This window comes from Tachyglossus aculeatus, chromosome 5 (genome assembly GCF_015852505.1).
Source record: "Tachyglossus aculeatus isolate mTacAcu1 chromosome 5, mTacAcu1.pri, whole genome shotgun sequence".
Taxonomy (NCBI): Eukaryota; Metazoa; Chordata; class Mammalia; order Monotremata; family Tachyglossidae; genus Tachyglossus; species Tachyglossus aculeatus.
In genome coordinates, this window is record NC_052070.1 from 96,839,642 (window position 1) to 96,860,593 (window position 20,952).

Here is a 20,952-nt window from a genome sequence, read left to right on the forward strand (position 1 = left end):
CGTGGAGATGCACTTCCAAACTGCTCCCTGGCCTAGAGACTGTGATTACCTGTTCACAAGATAGTAAGCGTTCAATAAATACAACTGAATAGTGAGGATTTGAAAAAACATGGCCATGATGAGTAATGATCAGTTAGGACACAGTCCTTGTCCCACACAGGGTTCAGTCAAGGAGGAGGGAGAACACTTATTCAATCTCCATTTTAAAGATGAGCAAACTGAGGCAGAGAGGTGTTAAGTAACTTGCCCAGCGTCACAGGGCAAGCAAGCGGTGGAATGGATTAGAACTCAGGGCTCCTGACACTCAGTCCTTTACTCTAATCCAATAGGCCAGGCTGCTTCTCTTTCCCTTTCCCCTCTACCCCTTCATCACCTCTTCTTTTTCCCTTTCCCTTTCCCCTACTCTAGTTCCCCTTTCCCTGCTCCGAGCATAACTTTCTGACAACTTAAAGCCCCATCCCACTGCTTCCCCCTTCAATGCTCCTCAGCGACCCTGGCTGCGTGTAAAGCTCTGCACTCAAAACCATAAGTCAGCACCCCCACCCATATTCCATTTATCACATCCCTAGACAGAGCCCAACCATAATCACTAAAGATACTATGCAACATCTGCTGTTTTTCTACTTCCTTCTCCTAAGAAAACCCAGTACATGAGGAGGGAGGTCTAGAGGCTAGATGTGAAATGTGATAAATAGCATGGCTAGTGAAAAGAGCACAGGCCTGGGAATCGGTGCACCTGGGCTCTAATCCTGGCTCCACTACTTGCCTGTTGTGTGACAGGGGCATATCACTTCACTTCTCTATGCTTCAGCTACCTCAGCTATAAAATGTCAATTAGATACTTGTTCCCTCTTAGACTGTGAGCCCCATGTAGGCCATGGGTTGAGCCTGACTTGATTATGTACCCCAGTGCTTAATACATTGCTTGACACATAGTAAGCACTTAAATAAATACCACTATTATTAGTAGCAGTGGTAAACGTTGGGTGCAACAGAAACAATAAGAAATATGAAAAGGGAAAAAAAAAGGCAGAGTTACTTATTCTGCAGCCCCCAGGCGAGTATTGTATAGCTTTTTCTTTAGTGGCATTTAAGTGCTTACTATGTGCCAGGCACTATACTAAGCCGTGGGGTAGATACAAGCTAACACAGTCCATGTCCCTAACAAGGTTCATAGTCTTAATCCCCATTTTACACATGAGGTAACCAAGGCACAGAGAACTGAAATAACATGCCCAAGGTCACTCCGCAGACAGGTGGTGGAGCTGGGGATTAAAACCTGGGCCCTCTGACTCCTAGGCCCGTGCCCTTCCTAAGCACATTCTCCAGGGACTGATTTTGGCTGGTATTATTTTTTATGGTATTTTTTAAGCACATACTATGTGCCAGGCACTGTACTAAGAACTGGGGTACATGTGCGCTAATCATGTTGGACAAAGCCCCTGTCCCACATGGGGCTCATAGTCTTAATTCCCATTTCACAAATGAGGTAACAAGCACAGAGAAGTTAAGTGATTTTCCCATGGTCACACAGCAGACAAATGGCAAAGCCGGGACTAGAACCCACGACCTTCTGACTCCCAACCCTGTGCTCTGTCCACTAGGCCATGCTGCTTCTCATTAGAATCAGGATCATTATCTTGGAAGGTTTTCATTATAACCCTACAAGCCATTCCAACAATCCTGAAGGAAGTTTCTATCTCCTTTCCTTAGAACTTCTTCCCTCCCCAAATCACCTAAACAGCTTCCTCTTTGTTCCCCAGATCTAATCATTTATCCCATTTCTTAAGTCCTGACTGTGAATTGAAATTGGAACATTTTTAATGCTCTTCCCCTCCCTCCACCCAATCCAGAAGGGGGCAAATCTCCATTAGACGTGAGATGTGTTTGTACACGGGAGTCCAAAATAAGTTAAGACAGCTGAGATACCATTGCTGGGGAAGCAATGCTGGGGAAGCAGCATGGGCCTGGGAGTCAGAAAGTCATGGGTTATTACCCCAGTTCTGCCATTTGTCTGCTGTGTGACCTTGGGCAAGTCACTTCACTTCTCTGGGTCTCAGTTCCTTCATCTGTAAAACAGGGATTGAAACTGTGAGCCCCACGTGGGGCTTGATTTGCTTGTACCCACTCCAGTACTTAGTACAGTGCCTGGCAGATAGTAAGCACTTAATACCAAAATTATTATTATTAAATAGAGTGGACTTTCTATACCAAAAACCAAGGGGCCCCCACATCTAAAAAGTGCAATTTTTCCTTTCCCCACACCCAAAACACAATTCCCGGGATATCCAAGACACCATTCCATTAAGATTCATAGACCCAAGAACTGTGCTTTAGCTATTTTATCTCCCATCCCCAACTAAAAATTCACTTCTTCATGTCTCCACAAGCTAAACTGTGAGAAGGTGGGCCCAGGAGGGCCACATACTCGGGTTTAAATCACAAAAGATCAGCCCTTGGATCAGCAGATGTGGTTCAATCATGGGCAGAAATACGGCAGCATCCACTTCAACTACTCGCTTTCTTTCTAAAACTAAAAATATCTGAAGTGCTCTGAGCAAGTTCTGGTTTTCCTTTTTATAAAAATAACGAAGCCCAGATCCAAAGTTTTAAATGAAACAACAAAGTATTTTTCCATTTTAACCAACACACAAAGATGCATAAAACCTTCTTCCTCTCTCCCCACAGCTGTTTCCAAGAAGACAATCCAAAATACTTCCTTCCCAAGGTGATCATCCGTGCCAGGGGAGTTTATTATTGAAAAGTTTCTCACAACTGCTAGCTAGATTAGTGTTTACAAACAAACAGAATGACATGGACTTTTACAGATAAATTAGGAGAGTTTGGGGATTTACAGCCATGTCTGGATGCACCAATCTGGAAAGTGGTCTTACAAAGCAACCCTATCTACAATCCAAGCCTTGATTTTTAATCGACCAAATCTGGGCCAGACTAAATCCAATTCAGAATTTTTAAGTTGATTAGTTTCAACCATTGATTAATGCAACTTTGTCCACAACAAGAGTATTAAGCTCAGGGTAAAAGCAAAGCCTTTGGAAGTTCAAAGAGGAGACCACAGATATACAGGAATTTCCCTGGAGTCATGTTCACCTGCTGGTAGCAAGACCACACAGTGCAAGGGAAAGCTTTGAAGACTCTAAAGACATCATTAAGGGGGACAGTTCCACTCCCCTTACTAACCACCCAATGTGCCTAAAATGCAATAACAAAAGACAGTTGAAAAAAATGCTACCCAGGTTCAAAATGGTACAGGTCATTAATAGGCTCCTTGGCCCCATTCTTCAGTTTCCTCATTACTAGATTCAAACCAGATTTCATCAAACCTGAAGTGCTTCAGCACTTGGCCTGGGGCAAAGAGTAAGGAACTGCACTTGTAATCATCAAATTTGGATTGTGGTTTCATTAGGACCAGTCCCCTGCTGCACTCTCCTTCAAGATCTCTGAGGCTGGATCAATCTGTTTGTTCTATTTATTCAACCGCTTACTCTTGCTATTTCAATGGGTATCTTTATTTTCCTCCCACTCCCAATAATTGCATATAATTGGTGCCTGCCTGTCTCCCCCATCAGATTATAAATTCCTTGAGGATACAGACTGACTTTGATCTCCACTGTCTTTTCCCAAGCACCTGAGAAGCAACTTAGCCTAGTCAATAGAGCAGGGACCTGGAATAATAACGGTCTTTGTTAAGCATTGACTATGTATCAAGCACTGTGCTTAGTGACGGGGAAGATACAAATTAATCAGATTAGACAGAGTTCCTGTCCCACAAGGGGCTCCCAATCCTACTCCCCATTTTACAGATGCGGTAACTGAGGCACAGAGAAGTTGTCAATCATATTCATTGAGTGCTGTGTGCAGAGCACTGCACCAAGCACTTGGGAGAATACAATATAACAATAAACAGACACAATCCCTGCCCACAAAGATATACCAAAGGTTACACAGCAGACAAGTGGCAGAGCTGGGATTAGAACCCAGGTCCTTCTGGCTCCCAGACCCAATCTCTTTCCACTAGGCCATGCTAGAAATCAGAAGGCCCTGAGTTCTAATCCTGGCTGCCACTTGTCTACTGCATGATCTTGGGCAAATCACTTCACTGGGCCTCAGTTCCCTATCTGTAAAATGGGGATTAAGACTCTAAGCCCTGTGTGGGACAGGAACTGATTGGCTTGTATTTACCCCAGTGCTTAGTACAGTGCCCACTACATAGCGCTTAACAAACACCATTACTTACTATTGTGCAGTGCACCTGGTAGGCACTAAAAAAATGCTATCGATTGGTTGTCATGGTCCCTTGTTAGCCTAGCCAATTTTTCTCACAGTCCAGCCAGTCAAGAAATGCTTCCTTATGCCTGACCAAAATAGGTCTTGAACCCATTTCTGTCTTTTCAGTCCTCACTGTGCAAGTGGCCATCATGTTTCCCATTAAGAACTCTTCAAGTAGGAAAGCAGAAATGCTGTTTTGCATTGACCATCATGCTAAAGGAAGGATGGTCATGCTTCCTTTAGCATGATAGTCTTGGATTTGGGACCACTCCTGTGAAGGGTTTTGCCCCCCCACCTTATTTCATACTCAGGGCAGCTCTTGGGGACCACCAGGGGCTGGAGCCTCAGGGAAATCTGTCTTTTCCCACCCCTCACCCCATGGCTTACATCAAAGGCATGCACCTGTCCTGGATCCAGGCAAGGAGGCTGGGAAACTGAGCCCTTAACAGAGAGCAGAAACTCAGGAGACCAAGTGCTTAGTAGAGTGTTCTGCACACAGTAAGCACTTAATAAATACAACTGATTGATTGACCTCCTTCATCCTTGGGAAGTTCACACAATAATTACCGGGTTCCCTTCCCCTCTCAGGTATAACTGGGTGGTGAAATAAAGGACAGAGAAGATATAGGCAGAGCTAAATACATGCCAAATCAAGACTGATTATTTATGCGAGCAATTTGGACATCCAATATGTGTGTGTGTGTGTATATATTCACACATGCATTTGTTTAGTCCCCTATCCCTGATCTATTTTAATGTCTGTCTCCCTCTGTGGACACCATAAGCTCCTTGAGGACAGAGACTGTGTCTACCAACTCTGTTGCAGTATACTTTCCCAAGTGAGAAGCACTGTGGATCAGTGGAAAGAGCACGGGCTTTGGAGTCAGAGGTCATGGGTTCGAATCCCGGCTCCACCAACTGTCAGCTGTGTGACTTTGGGCAAGTCACTTAACTTCTCTGGGCCTCAGTTACCTCATCTGTAAAATGGGGATGAAGACTGTGAGCCCCCCCGTGGGACAACCTGATCACCTTGTAACCTCCCCAGCACTTAGAACAGTGCTTTGCACATAGTAAGTGCTTAGTAAATGCCATCAAAAAAAAGTGCTTAATTCAGTGCTCTGTACATTAGTAAGCACTCAATAAATGCCATTGATTGATTGATTCATAGACTGGAAGAGCACTGTCATCCCTTAGCCTGTATTTCTCTGGGGTAAACTCCAATTCTTCTAGCCTTTACTTATAAAGCCTACTTCCCAACCCATTAAGCCAAGTTCAACCGATCTCCTCTGTACCCTCTCCAGTTTCTCTCTTTTCTTTTTTTAAGAAATGGCAATGGTCAGGTCTGGATGCAGTACCCTAATAAGGATCTGACTAGCGTATAGCGTGGCAGAGATGTTGTTCTTTAAGTCTCACACTTCCTACTGCTGCCGATGCGTCCCAGAGTCATGCTGGCTTTTTAATGAGAAAACTACTTTGCTGCTCCTGGCCAACTCAGACCCTTAGATCTTTCTCTGCAAGTTTTTTCATTCCCATCTGCCCTTTTCCCTATTGGCTTCCATCCTGATTTTTTGTGTGATTTACGCAAGTTGGAAAAGCAGTTTAATTCAATTTCTGCCCTACATACTGTTAGCAACTTGGCCCAAATAATGTCATTAGTAAACACGAAGATCATATGCTCTTAACCACGCTGTAACAATTATTTGACAGCAATCAATCAATAGTCTTTATTGAATGCTATGTGGAGAACACTGTACTAAGCGCTTGGGAGCGTACAATGCAACACAGTTGATAGACACATTCCCTGACCACAGGAGCTTTTGGCAGAGGGACTACCTACTCAAGTGCTCTAGCAATGGGAAAAAATCTCCAAGCATTTACTTCCAAGAAATCACAAAAAGGTCACAATCCCACACCACCTAAGTTGAGAACCACACTGGGACTTCTCAGTTGTAGGGAGGGGGATATTTCTGGTATCCCTCTCGATTCCATCCATTAGGTCCTCCTTCCCAGGTCCGGTCTCTTTGGGACCCCACTTGACAATTTCAACCTGTTGGCTAGTGAGTTGTTAATGACCACGCATTGAGTCTGACCCCCATCCCCATGTGTTCATTCTGACAATGTAATGACGAGGACTTCTTCTCGTTCAGGGACACTAGCAGGGCTAGCTTTTTCTCTGCTGGGAGAAGAATTGAGTTTCAGAACCTAAAATATGGTGGCTCACCAATGCAGCTTTCTTTTCCTGTCTATCCTTCTATTTTCATTCATTCATTAAATCGTATTTATTGAGTGCTTACTGTGTGCAGGGAACTCAGCACTTGAGAGAATATGATACGACGATAAGCAGACACATTCCCCGCCCACAGTGAGCTTACAGTCTAAAGACAGGGGAGATAGATATCGATTAAAATGAATACATGAATGCTGTGGGGCTGGGAGTGGGGATGAACAAAGGGAACAAGTCAGGGCAACGCAGATGGGAGTGGGAGAAGAGGAATCTATTGGGAATATTAGGCAATCAACAATCCTCTAGACTGGGCAGGGAACATGTCTACCAATTCCGTTATATTTTTACTCTCCATGAGCTTAGTACAGTGGTCTGCATAAAGTACGCACACAACAAGTACCAATGATTGATTGCTCTATTGGGTTTTCAGAATTTGCTTTTTACTTTCTGGAACAGAGAATTACAGAAGTACTAAATTTTTAACACTGATTGGAAGATGCTTAAAAAAAGGCACAGAAGAAAAAACCCATACCAAATGTATTTTGGGGGGCATGTTGGCTGTGAATTAAATCACTGAACCTATGCACCCCACTCCCGATACCTTTCTCAAGGGGCCTGGAGTGGTTCTTTTAGAGTGTTCTGCTCCCCTAGTAGAACACTCTACCACAAACCACTCCTAGTACTTTCTAAATTTTGAATGGTTTAAATACATAAACTCCAAGCAATTGAAAGAACTATAAAAGGGAGATTTATATTTCCCAATTACTTAATAAAATGCATCCTGAAGCAGAGAAACTAGATGTACTGTTTAAGAAATATATCTGCTACTGAAGCCAGATTCAATCAAGCAGCTGCTGCTATTGTTTTGAGGGGAAAAAAGCTATTTCTCAATCCAACATAAAACCCCACAGTAATGTTTTGCTGAGGTTTCCAATGAAAACATAACAAGAAGAGGAATTTAAAAATTTAACTCACCACCTTTTGACAGATAGTTGGTTTTATATGACTCAGTATGTACCATTAGGGCACATGCAAGCATCATTACGAGTTACTTAAATTTCCCTCTACCTGCACATTTTCAATTTTCAATTTAGGGCTGCTCTTCCCAGTGAAAGGAAGTCCTGGAGGAAAATCCCCCTCAGGGACCAGGGTTCTAGTTAACCTCTGCTCCACCACTTCTCTGCTGTGGGACTCTGGGCAAGTTATCTGGTTATCTGTGCCTCAATTTCCTCTCCTATAAAATGGCAAATAAATACCCATTTCCCCTCCTGCTGAGCCTCCAATGAGCCAGGAACTGTGTCTGACCACATTATTCATTCATTCAATTGTATTTATTGAGCGCTTACCATGTGCAGAGCACTGTGCTAAGCGCTTAGTACATTATCTGTATCTACCTCAGTGCTCAGTAAATTACCTGGCATAGAGTAGGCACTTGAAGTTATTTGTGAGGAGGAAACGTGTCTACCAAAGTCTGCTGTGTTAACTCTCCCAAGCATTTAGTACAAAGCTATACACACAGTAAGCACTCAATAAATGCCACTGGTTAACAAATAACCATGATTATTATAATTATATGTATGATACATTAATGTAATCATTGTATTATATATTAATGATAATCAGATCCTTTGGAAAAGTTCCACTGGATGGCCTGTTGGTATAATCTTCATGTAACCGTGCAAACAGATGCAGAGGAAACCTCCACGTTTCCAAAATTTTTCACTAACCCTTAAATAGCTAGAACCCGCCTCACAGACACCTGCCTCACAGACACCTACGTGGGTTGCCTTGAATATTCTAGACTTGCCTACAGGTCAGGAAAAGGATGTTAATCATTGCTACAAAATAACAGACTCCCCCAGAACGACCCTGCACAATGGCTCTTAAAAGTTACCACATTTAACAGACTGCTCATAAAAACACTATTTTAAAGAAGCAGCATATGGTTGCCGTTTAATATGCTAGTGCCCACAAAGTGCTCAGTGCAATAAAGATCCTTGCCCTAGAGCTCTTGGAGTGTAACATAAGGCAAGCAATACTAACAGTTCAATTCCGAAATTGGGCGGGGGGGGGGGGGGGGGGTGCCGCACTTTCTTTAAAAGACTGCAGCACCCTCTACCTTCAGTCCCACTCCACCATTCCTTAAAGAAATGACAATGAAGCTTGCCTGAGCCTCCCTTTCCTAGTCACTCTGACAACCAACCGGATCTGCACAGCTCTGCACCTGAACAATTAGTCAGAGCTGTCATGTGCCTGAGTGTAACAGATAATTCCTCGGGACAAGTTCCTCTAGCTCTTGAGTGTGCATATAAAAGGCTGGGGACACATTTAGCCACCACTGGCATTGAGTTTTATGGTTTGGTAAAACCAACGAGAAGGAAACGACGGTGGGCAGGGAATGTGCCTACCAACTCCATTATAGTGTCCTCTCCCAAGCACTTGGTACACTGTTTTAAACACAGTAAGTGCTCTGTAAGTACCACTGATGATGGTTCAATAGCAGCACCAATCTTTAGGGCTGAAAGAATCACAACCTGGACATTTCAAGGGTGGATTGAAAGACAGGTCGCAGAGGTGATGTCTGGTTTCTTACAATGAAGGCTAAATGGGAACCTGTGGCAAATAACTGACACATTTTTACCCCTTCCTCTCTTCTCGCCTTTTCACACATCCCTCATCCCTTTTAGGGGAGTAGTAAGACAGTGGGCTGGTTGTGAGACGGTCTTATCACTTTTCCCAACCCTTGGGTACAACATCATCATCAATGATATTTATTGAGTAACTCCTATATGCAGAGCACTGTACTAAGTGCTCAGGAGAAATCAGTACAACAGAGTTGATAGACATGTTCCCTGCCCACCAGAAGCTTCCAGTCTATAAAGTAACATGGCCTAGTAAGAAGCAGTGTGGCCCAGTGGAGAGAGCACAGGCTTAGGGTTCAGAAGGACTGTAATTCTATTTGTATTTGTATTTATTTGGATGACAAAAGTGGTGACAAAAAAGGAGTGGGTGACAAAAAAGGAGGCCAAAGAAATTACCCGTGTGTCCTAAGAAATTGGATGCAAACCCTGCTAGATGTAGGGCAGGGATCAGGATTATCCCTTAGTTCAGTGCTTTGCACACAGTCAGCACTCAAATCCCATTGGTTGATCTTGCTCAAATTTGCTCCTCCTGACCCTCCAGTTGGCTGTTGAGAAGAGATTCAGCAAGGCCTGATTCTGAAAGCCTGTGAGATCAAATAAGTGGGGTGGCACGGCTGGGATGAGGGGATTTGCCCCATTCACTCCTGCCTATCTGAATTTATACAGTCTTCAAAACGTAGGGGAATTGAGCTCATTATTTTTCAAGAATTTGTAAGTGAATAGAGGCTAGAGTTTGCTTTCATCCTGACTTCAGGGCTTAGTTTTATCAGTCTCTCAAATACTCCTATCGAGCCTCTTTTCTCCTAGCCTCCTCCTGGCAGTTACCAATGGCCTCCTGTTGAGAGATTGTTCTGAAATCTTTTCATAACCCAAAGGAGAATTTTCTTTTATGGCAATTGAACAAAACAATTCTGGGCCATCTAATGTTTCCTTTTTGTGGTTGGATCAATGGCAGAGCTACAAGAAGGGGTGGTCCATGTTTCTTACGTGCTGGAGGCCCGGGCAACCCCAAGAGCTTCATTCAGATGCTATTCTGGTTCACTCTTAAAGGAAGCCGACAGCGAAGCAGTTCTCTAGGACAAAACTTCCACTTTCCAGTTGTTCCTAGTGGTTGTGGGGCTAATGTTAATGGTTCCCAGACACATATGGGATTGCCTCCTATTTCCCTGTCTTGTCTCAACCAACCCCCCTCCCCCCCAAAAGAAGATGGCACCAAATGACCCTGTATGTGATTGACAGGCCTCTTGATTCTGCATAGGAATGGAAGGTTGGTGAAGCCAGGCTGACAGCCTGGTCCCTTCTTCTCCAAACCTGAAATATGGCCACCCAATTAATGGTGTTTTTGAACCCCTTGAAGTGCAGGAATCCCTTTTCAAGTTCTGGGGCAAGTGCAAGAGAGTTACTATTAAAATGTCCTGATTTTTCGGGCCATCAGATAGAGCACTGTCAAAGTGTTAGAACAAATTTGTTTGACAAGTCCTCTGAAGTTGAAAGGACTCTAAGCTGGGTACTCGACAGTTTTTTTTCAACATTTAGTTCATTTGAGGCTATTATTGGGGGTGAATTTTTTATACAAGTACACTATCCCCTATGACAAACCCCCTACTTGCCTCTTTGAAATATAAACAATCTCTTAATCTGAGATTGTTTATATCTGTGCTTTGTCTACAGTAAGGGTAACAATGCTTAGTGTTTTTGTTTTTGTTATTTTCCTCTACAGGTTGTCAAATTCTGAAAGCCTTTATCTCTCTGGGTACTGGACACCTTCAGCGTGTCAGATAGCTTGACTGGAATTTTGTGTTCTCACTTTGTGGATAGCAGATAATTGCTTCCTAGGGAGTCTGTATATGCAACTCAAAATTCCTTTTATGAAGAGCAGAGAATCCACCTTATACCGTACTTTGTCCCTGAGAGAGTTTGTTTGGTATGGCTTTAAAACTCAGATAATAGAGTCTTTTGAGATTTAAGGTCCCCGAAGGCTTATGCTAATGCAGGAGATGACAGGATTCCATATTTCCTTTAAAAGTGTCCAAAAATTGTAAACCAAAGGGTGGAACAATCTAACAAGTTTGCCTATCATCATCAGAGATGGCAAAATAGATTGAGCACAAATTTGGATTTCAGTGGCAGGAGGAGAGTGAGAAAGCTAGCAGATTATCTAATCCTGAAGTTAGAAACATTAAAAGATTTGCTTAAATGCACACTTTAGTTTTTTTAATTGAACAGTTTGGGTCCACTACTCCTGGAGGCAAGTCACTCCAGCCACCGGTTCTCAAGCCTAAAATGAATATTGTTTCCCCCCGGTGCTTCCTACTTCCCAGGAGAAAACTGTTCAAGTTCTATCTGACATGAGTTTCTGGCAACAGCTCTTCCCTGGCCTTGTGACAATGAGACATGCAGAAGCACCAGGAAACAAGAAGTGAATTTCTTGAAAGCAGTCTTTCCCTTTAAAGACTGAGAAGAAAGCTGTGGCTAATACCCTTCTAATGTGGACAGATGCAGGGCAGTTGGTGATCTCCTCTTTGTGTCCCACCAGTCATTTACAGCCTAACTCAAATTCAAAGGGTTTGGGAGAGGAGAAGAATTAGTTAGTCCTCTCCCAAGAGAGCACTTTTCATTTCTGGGGGAAAAGTATTTGTTAAGCACTTACTATGTGCCAGGCACTGTACGAAGTGCAGGGGTAGGTAGAAAGTAATCAGGTTGGACACAGTCCCTGTCCCACATGGGGTTCACAACCTTAATTCCCATTTTACGGGATGAGGTAACTGAGGCACAGAGAAGTTCAGGGAGTTGCCCAAGGTCACAAAGCCGATAAATGGCAGAAGCAGGATTAGAACCTGGGTCCTTCTGACTCCCAGGCTCATGCTCTATCCACTAGGCTATGTTGCTTCCAGACCAGATGAATAACTTGACTTTCAAAAGTGCAAGTCAGTCTTGTAGGCTGATTCCGCTGTTTCCCCTACAAGGTCAGAAATTAAGTGAATTTATCAATAGGCTGGGTAGTATTTCCAATAGAGGTGGGTTATCAAAGGTGGCTCAGAAGTCAAGGAATAGGACAGAGTCCATTAGACCAGGCAAAGGGGAGGTCATTACCTCAGGAAGTATAGTCTGGGGTAGGGAGATTAGATTGCAGTGGGTCAAGAAGGAGATGAAGGAGAGGAAGGGAAGGCAGAGGGTCTATACAAGCCATTTGGGGAATCTGAATAAGAATGGGAGTGGGGAAAAGAGCAATTGATGGAAGGTACTGGGGGGATTCAATGAAAGCTTTGTTTAGTATAGAGGAGACTTCAGCTGGTTTGAAGACAAAGGGGAAGGAGCTACCAGAAAGAGTGTTTGCAGACAGAAGTTAGGAAGGGTAGAAGAGTAGGAGCAAACACTTTTAGAAATTGAGGGAAATGGGGTCACAGGCACGGGCAGAACTGGCCTATCTGTAATTTCTTTTAATATCTGTCTCTCCCACTCAACTGTAAGCTCCTTGAGGGCAGGGTTAATATCTCCCAACTCCACTGTACTCTCCCACTTTGTACACAGTACACACAGTACTGTACACACACACAGTAAGCACACAGTAAGCACTCAGATACCGACTGATTGATTGATAGATAATAATGATGGCATTTTATTAAGCGCTTACTATGTGCAAAGCACTGTTCTAAGTGCTGGGGAAGTTACAAGGTGATCAGGTTGTCCCACAGAGGCTCACAGTCTTAATCTCCATTTTACAGATGAGGTAACTGAGGCACAGAGAAGTTAAATAACTTGTCCAAAGTCACACAGCTGACAATTGGCAGAGCCAGGATTGGAACCCATGACCTCTGATTCCAAAGCCTGTGCTCTTTCCACTGAGCCACGCTGCTTATCATTTAGATATAGAAAGAAAAGAAAGGGGATGTTGGGTTGTGGGGAATTGAGATAGTGAGAGAGAACTTTGGGGAGCTCACAACTGATGCTTTCAATTTTTGTCAGTGAAGTAGTTGGTGAGATTACTATGAGCAAGAGGGGTGGAGAAAAGGGCAACAGGAGCTTTAGGAAGGAGGTCAAGGTCTGGAAGAGCCCTTCCACAACTAAGCCTTCCTTTCCCACCCATGCCCTGGGATCTGTACCTCTCAAGCACTTGACTGTCACCCCACATCACTTATGTACCTATGCATAATTTCTTTTTGAGTCTATCTGCCCCTCTAGACTGTAAGGTCCTTGTGGTCAGGGAAGGTGTCTGCCAACTGTGTTGTAATGCACCTTCCCAAGCCCTCAATACAGAGCTTTGCACACAGTAAATGTTCAATGAATGTCACTGATTGATTAACTGGAAGAATTGGCATGGAGCAATGGGTGATGGGGAGCTGATCCCTCTCCGGATGTCCAGCAACACCCTCCCTTCTCAAATCCAAGAGACCATTACTCTCCCTGCTTCAGAGCCTTATCAAAGGCATTTCTACTCAAGGAGGCCTTCCCTAAGCCCCCCCTCACCTTTCCTCTTCTCCCACTCCAAGTCACCCTGACTTGTTCCCGTTGTTCTTCCCCCTTCCCATTCATTCATTCATTCAATTGTATTTATTGAGTGCTTACTGTGTGTGGAACACTTGTAATAAGTGTTTGGAAAGTACAATTCAGCAACTAAGACAATCCCTACCCAACAACAGGCAGCCCCACAGCACTTGGGTACATAGTGGTAATTTATTTGTTTGTGTTACCCTCTGTCTCCCCTGCCTCTAAACTGCAAGCTAGTTGTGGGCAGGGAATGTGTCTGTTATTGTACTGTACTCTCCCAAGCATTTAGTACAGTGTTCTGCACATGGTAAGCACTCAATAAATATGACAATGAACGAATGAAGGAGGAGAAATAATGTTGCTGAGTGGAAGAAAGACCAGAGCTGTAACAAGCAAGGGTGAAGTGAAGGGGCAAAAGCCTGATTTGATAGGCAGCTTTCTGCCAACAGTGCTCTGCCGTGGCAGGGACACAGTCCCTATTCCTCATGGGGCTCAAACTAAGCAGGAGGGAGAACAGGTATTTAATCCCCATTTTACTGACAAAGAAACTGAGGCACAGAGAAACGAAGTTGAAACACAGGCAACTAGGTATAAAGCTTTTCAAGTCTTTCACATTTCAATTTTCTTCGCTATTTCTGAAGAATCTTAAAATCCTGGACTTTGAGCAACTCTATTTTCCCTTCGCTTTTCATTCTTCTTTATTCGGTACTTCTACTAGTAACAATAAATTAACACCTCATAGTCTAGTTTTTGGAGCCACGAATTCATTCTTTGTACATCCAATTTCCATTTTACCCACCAGGAAGGCCAGTAGCTTGCCCAAAGCCACATAAATAAACAGCAGGTGACTCAATGACCTGATTCCCAACCCCTTCCTTCACCAGACAAACTTCAAAGTCGAGGCTGAAGGACAACCCAATCTCCTGTGGACTCTGGGGAACTATGCAGTGTCATAAGACTAATTTGTTTTGAGCCACACTATTTCAATGGGACACATGACACTTCACAATGTCTCAGGCACTGTACACGTACACACACACACACAGCGTGCCAGTGCTGCTCCATTTACCACATTGAGGAATTGTAATTTTCTTTAAACGTTAACTGCTTCCAAGGAACTGAGAGGGCTTTATACATCTTGATTTGTGCAACCTGGATGAGCAGACATGTAATTATTTTTAGCCTCATTAATTTTTACAATAGACTTTATGCAACGGGAATTGGGCCCAGGAATAATTTATCCCCATTTCGAAGATGGGGAAACAGACACCCAGGGATCTACTGGAGGCCACAGAAGAAAACCAGCTGGAGTGAAGATGAAAACTCAAGTCTCCTGACATCCTGATCCTGAACTCCTGAACATGAGATCGTAGTTCCCCCAAAGTGAGGTTTGGCTTCCCGGGAGCACTAACTACAATTCCTGAAGGGGGTCTTTAGGGCATAAAGGAGGAAAAGTGTCAGAGGCCTTTAGTTGGGGGTCGCCTGGAAGCTGCAGGGCTGAGCCTGAAAGTAGTAGTCTCAGCAAGGAGTCTTATTCATCCATTCATTCAATCGTATTTATTGGGTGCTTATCGTGTGCAGAGCACTGTCCTAAGCACTTAAATAATAATTCTGGTATTTATTAAACACTTACCATGTGCCAGGCACTGTCCTAAGCACTGGGTTAGGTACAAGGAAATCAGGTTGGACACAGTCCCTGTCCTGCATAGGACTCCTAGTCTTAACCCCCATTTTACAGGTGAGATCGCTGAGGTTCGGAGAAGTGAAGTGACTTGCCCAGGGCCGCACAGCAGACAAGCGGCAGAGCCGAGAACCCCTGACCTTCGGATTCCCAGGCCTGGGCTCTGTCCACTACGCCATGCTGCTTCCCTGTCAAACATGGGGAAGGCGGGGCAGGGAGTTGGAGATAATGCTCAAAGTGGTCAAGGTGCCCGCCAAGCAACGCTACGGCTGGAGGCCAGAAGAGACGGCACCCTCCCAGGCAGGAAGAGATTAGGGGAGAACTTTTTAGTGCTAGCGATGCCAAATTTCAAATGGTGCGAACCACCGTACTAGACCGGATCTCCAGCTGCAATGTGATGGCTTCTGGGCTGGCACGGCCAAAGAAGGGCATGAGCGGGCAGGGGCAGCCAGCTTATTGTGGGCAGGGACCCTATCTACCAACTGTTGTACCATACTCTCCCAAGGGCTTCGTACAGTCGTCTGCCCAGAGTAAGCCCTCAATCAATACCACCGAGTGACATGACATACTTGCCAATGCCACCCTGGCACTAAATGAAGGGAGAGGCTTAACCTGAGCCCGGTGACCGGCTTGGTTCCCTCCTTCCCCCTAATCCTTCCCCCCGCGGTTTGCACCCGCACCCCCAAGCCGCCGGGTAAGGTTCCCTCTGCCCACCCCAGAGCCCACCTGGGCAGGCGATGGGGGGCAGGCGGGGCGATGATAATAATGGCATTTATTAAGCGCTTACTATGTGCAAATCACTGTTCTAAGCGCTGGGGAGGTTACAAGGTGATCAGGTTGTCCCGGGGGGGGGGAGGGGGGGCTCACAGTCTTCATCCCCATTTTACAGATGCGGTAACTGAGGCCCAGAGAAGTTAAGTGCCTTGCCCAAAGTCACACAGCTGACAAGTGGCGAAGCCGGGATTTGAACCCACGACCTCTGACTCCAAAGCCCGGGCTCTTTTCCACTGGGCCACGCTGCTTCTCTGTTGTATCATACTCTCCCAAGGAGATGCGGGAAGGAGGGAGAGGAAAGAGGAGTAGGGGGAAGGATTAAGCGCTTAGTACAGTGCTCTGCACATAGTAAGCGCTCAATAAATACGATTGATGATGATGCTGCGGCTGCCGGCCACCTGAGGAGAGTGGGCAAGGGCAGGGCAGGGCAGGGCGGTACCTGAAGACCCGGAGCAGCAGGCAGGCGATGAGGAAGGAGGTGAAGGCGCAGGCCCCGATGACGGCCGCCTTGAGGGTGGGCAGGTCCCGCAGGAGACTGGAAATGCGGGTGAGCAGGGCGTCGGTGCGGTTGGCGGCCGCGGCGGCGGTTGGGGGCGGGGGCGGGCCGCGGGCCCGAGTGGTGTTGGGCGCGGGCGGCCCGGGGGGCGGGAAGCCCCGGGCGGGGGACGGCGCGGCCGGGAGCCGGAGCGGGAGCAGGAGCGGGAGCAGGACCAGGAGCAGGGGAAGGGGCACGGGCACAGGCAAGGGCACGGCCGGGAGCGGCCGCGGGAGGCGCATGGTGCGGCGGCGGCGGGGCGCCCCGGACGCCTGGGTCCGGCGGCCGGGGGGGCTCGGGGAGCGGGTCGGGGCTGCAGCCTGCGCCGGGCCGCGCTGCAACAGCCGCCGAGCCCGGAAGCCCTCCAGCCCGCCTGCCCGCCCGCCGACACACGTCGCACCGACTCATTCGACGGGCTGCGGCCCCACGTGAGTGCTCTGCGGTGGAGGGGAGGGGAGAGGGGGAGAGGGGAAGGGAGGAGGAGGGGGAGAAGAGTGGGAGAGGGGGTAGAATCAATCAACCAATCGTATTTATTGAGCGCTTACTGTGTGCACAGCACTGTACTAAGCGCTTGGGAAGTACAAGCTGGCAACATATAGAAACAGTCCCTACCCAACAGTGGGCTCACAGTCTAGAAGGGGGAGACAGAGAACAAAACCAAACATACTAACAAAATAAAATAAATAGAATAGATAGGTACAAGTAAAATAAATAAATAGAGTAATAAATATGTACAAACATATATACATATATACAGGTGCTGTGGGGAAGGGAAGGAGGTAAGATGGGGGGATGGAGAGGGGGACGAGGGGGAGAGGAAGGAAGGGGCTCAGTCTGGGAAAGCCTCCTGGAGGAGGTGAGCTCTCAGTAGGGCCTTGAAGGGAGGAAGAGAGCTAGCTTGGCGGATGGGAGAAGAGGGAGGGAGGGAGAAGAGGGAGGGAGGGAGAGAGGAGGGGAAAAGGGGGAGGGGGAAGGGGGGAGAGGAAGAGGGAAGGGGGTGGGGGGAGAGGAAGAGGGAAGGAGGAGGGGAAGGGGAGAGGAGGAGGGAAGGGGAGGGGGGAGAGGAGGAGGGAAGGGGGAGGGGGGAGAGGAGGAGGGAAGGGGGAGGGGGAGAGGAGGAGGGAAGGGGGAGGGGGGAGAGGAGGAGGGAAGGGGAGGGGGAGAGGAGGAGGGAAGGGGAGGGGGAGAGGAGGAGAGAAGGGGAGGGGGAAGAGGAGGAGAGAAGGGGAGGGGGAAGAGGAGGAGGGGAGGGGAAGAGGAGGAGGGGAGGGGGAGAGGAGGAGGGGAGGGGGAGAGGAGGAGAGAAGAGGGAGGGGGAGAGGAGGAGAGAAGAGGGGGGGGGAGGGGAGGAGAGAAGAGGGAGGGGGAGGGGAGGGGAGGGGGGAGAGGAGGAGGGGGGAGGGAGAGAGGAGGAGGAGAAGGGAGACGGGGGAGAGGAAAGAGGAGGGGGCTAAGAGAAGGGGGAGGGGGGAGCGCTCAAAGGGGAGGGCTGTGCGGGGGTCGGGAGCGGCCCGGCCCGGGGTGGGGAGGCTTTCCCGCCCCAGACGCTGCCTCGGCTCCGCAACCGGGGGGCCGCCTCTGCTCTTCCAAACTTACAGGATCATTTGTCCTTGGCTCAGAAGGCGGACCGATGGAGCCCCCGCCTGCTGCTTCGCCCCCGGGACCCACCCGTGCCCTGGCCTTTCCTCCAGATCTACACATCTCCGCTGCCCCTGACCCTCTCCACCTGCCCGTACAGACTAACTATTCATCAGAGCTACCATCGGTGGAAGGGGACAGACGGTCATAATTCAGTCCTTCAATCGGATTTATTGAGCGCTTAGTGTGCAGAGCACTGTACTAGGCGCTTGGGAGAGTGCAATTCGGCAACAGAGACAATCCCTACTCAACAATGGGGGCTCACAGTCTAAGTCATAGTTATGGTACAGTTTAAGCGCTCACTATGTGCCAGGCACCGTACTAAATGCTGGGGTGGATACAATCAAGTCGTATTGGACACAGTCCCCTGTCCACGTCTCAGTCCCCAGTTTACAGGTGAGGAAACTGAGGCCCAGGAAGTGAAGTGACTTGTCTAAGGTCACACGGCTGACAAATGGCCGAGCTGGGATTAGAACCCATAACCTTTGGACTCCCGGGCCTGGGCTATATCCACTAAGCCATACTGCTTCATCAGTTTAACCATGCTAGTTGTGGAGTGAGGGCCCCAGGGAAGGGGAAAGTCCCCCACTTGTCCCATGGAACATAAAAATGATGATGTTTTCTGCAGAGGTTCAGAACCTGGAGGGGTTGGGGGAGCGAGCAGGTGTCAGAATTTCCCCCACTTTCCCTCCGGATCCATCAGTTAGCCCCCATCATATAACTCATGTGAGCTCACTGTGGGCAGGAATGTGTCTGTTTGTTGTTCTAGTGTACTCTCCCAAGGGCTTAGTACAGTGCTTTGCACACAGAGCTCAGTAAAAACGATTGAATGAATGAATAGGGTTCGGGAAGCTGCTTGCCATTATCGTGCTTGCTGTAGTCAGGGCCATTTAGGTTTGGCCACTTCATTCATTCATTAAACCGTATTTATTGAGCGCTTACTGTGAGCAGAGCACTTGGGAAGTACAAATTGGCAACATATAGAGATGGTCCCTACCCAACCACGGGCTCACATTCTAGAAAGGGGAGACAGGCAACAAAACAAAACAAGTAGACAGGTGTCAATACCATCAGAATAAATAGAATTATAGCTATATACACATCATTAATAAAATAGAGTAATAAATATGTACAAATGTACACAAGTGCTGTGGGGAGGGGAAGGTGGTAGGGCAGAGGGAGGGAGTGGGGGTGATGGGGAGGGGATAATGGTATGTGTTAAGCATATACTATGAGCCAAGCACTGTTCTAAGTGCTGGGGTAGATACAAGGTAATGAGGTTGTCACAGTCTTGATCCCCATTTTACAGATAAGGTAACTGAGGCACAAAGACATAAAGTGACTTGTACAAAGTCACACAGCTGACAAGTGGTGGAGTCAGGATTAGAACCCACAACCTCTGACTCCCAAGCCCGTGTTCTTTCCACTGAGCCATGCTGCTTCCCTGGTCAAATCCCACCCATGTGGCTCTACCTATGATCTTGAAGGTACTTGATGTGTTGGTCCCTTAACTCATTGTTCACTGGCAAGACTGAGAGCAGGAAATTGAAATAATAATAATTATGGTATTTAAGCACTTACTCTGTGCTAAGCACTGCTGTAAACACTGGGGTAGATACTAGGTAATCAGGTTGGACACAGTCTCTGCCCCACATGGGGCTCACAGTCTCAATCCCCATTTTACAGATGAGGTAACAGGCACAGAGAAGTGAAGTGACTTACCCAAGGTTGTACAGCAGACAAGTGGCTGAGCCAAGATTAGCAACCACGACCTCTGACTCCCAAGCCCGTGCTGTTGCCACTAGGCCATGAAACTTTGTCTCTCCAACATCCCCAGTGCGTCAAGGTAACAGGTTACTCTTTCTTCTGGGGATCAACTTGATGGAATTCAGGAAGTAGCAGTAAGAGTATTTGATAAGTGCTTACTGTGTGCAGAGAGCACTGTACTAAGTACTGGGAAAGTATACGTTGGTTGGAATTAGACACTGTCCTCACCTTTCCAGGGGTTCACGATCTAAAATGATTTTTTTTTTTTTAATGGTATTTGTTAAGTGCTGACTATGTGTCAAGCAGTGTTCAAAATGCTGTGGTAGGTGCAAGTTAATTAGTTAATATGTTGCCTCTTTTTCAGGGCCCTATGCTAGCAAAATCACTAGGTGCAGACAAAGGGATTCAAAACTCAACATGGAAGGATGGGGATATTTTTTATTTTTAAGTATATTGTGATAGCTTCATATTTAAACTGACCCTAACTGTAATTTGAACCCTTACCCCTTTGACTCCAGTTTTTGGGAAATGCTTAAATTTCTTTTAGGGTGACCAGCACATTTGAGGAAATTATATCATTCACCTTTATAGTAAATTCTAGCAGGACATGCAATATTCCTTACTAAATCTCTACATCTGTAAATAGTTACAGGAAAGTGTTACTGTGTGTCCTTGGGCAAGTCACATCACTTCTATATGCCTCAGTTCCCTCATCTGTAAAATGGGGATTAAGACTGTGAGCCCCATGTGGGACAACCTCATTATTTATTTTATTTTGTTAGTATGTTTGGTTTTGTTCTCTGTCTCCCCCTTTTAGACTGTGAGCCCACTGTTGGGTAGGGACTGTCTCTATATGTTGCCAATTTGTACTTCCCAAGCGCTTAGTACAGTGCTCTGCACATAGTAAGTGCTC

At 46.5% G+C, this 20,952-nt stretch overlaps 1 protein-coding gene across 1 annotated transcript in view; it reads right to left on the bottom strand.

Moving 5' to 3' along the window:
- The window catches only part of FAM174B (family with sequence similarity 174 member B), a 31,802-nt gene extending 14,926 nt beyond the window's left edge, over positions 1-16,876 (bottom strand). Inside the window, exon 1 of the mRNA XM_038747352.1 lies at positions 16,539-16,876. Within this exon, the coding sequence (XP_038603280.1) occupies positions 16,539-16,876 (338 nt within the window). The remainder of the gene's footprint in view (positions 1-16,538) is intronic.
- Between the last annotated feature and the right edge of the window lie 4,076 nt (positions 16,877-20,952).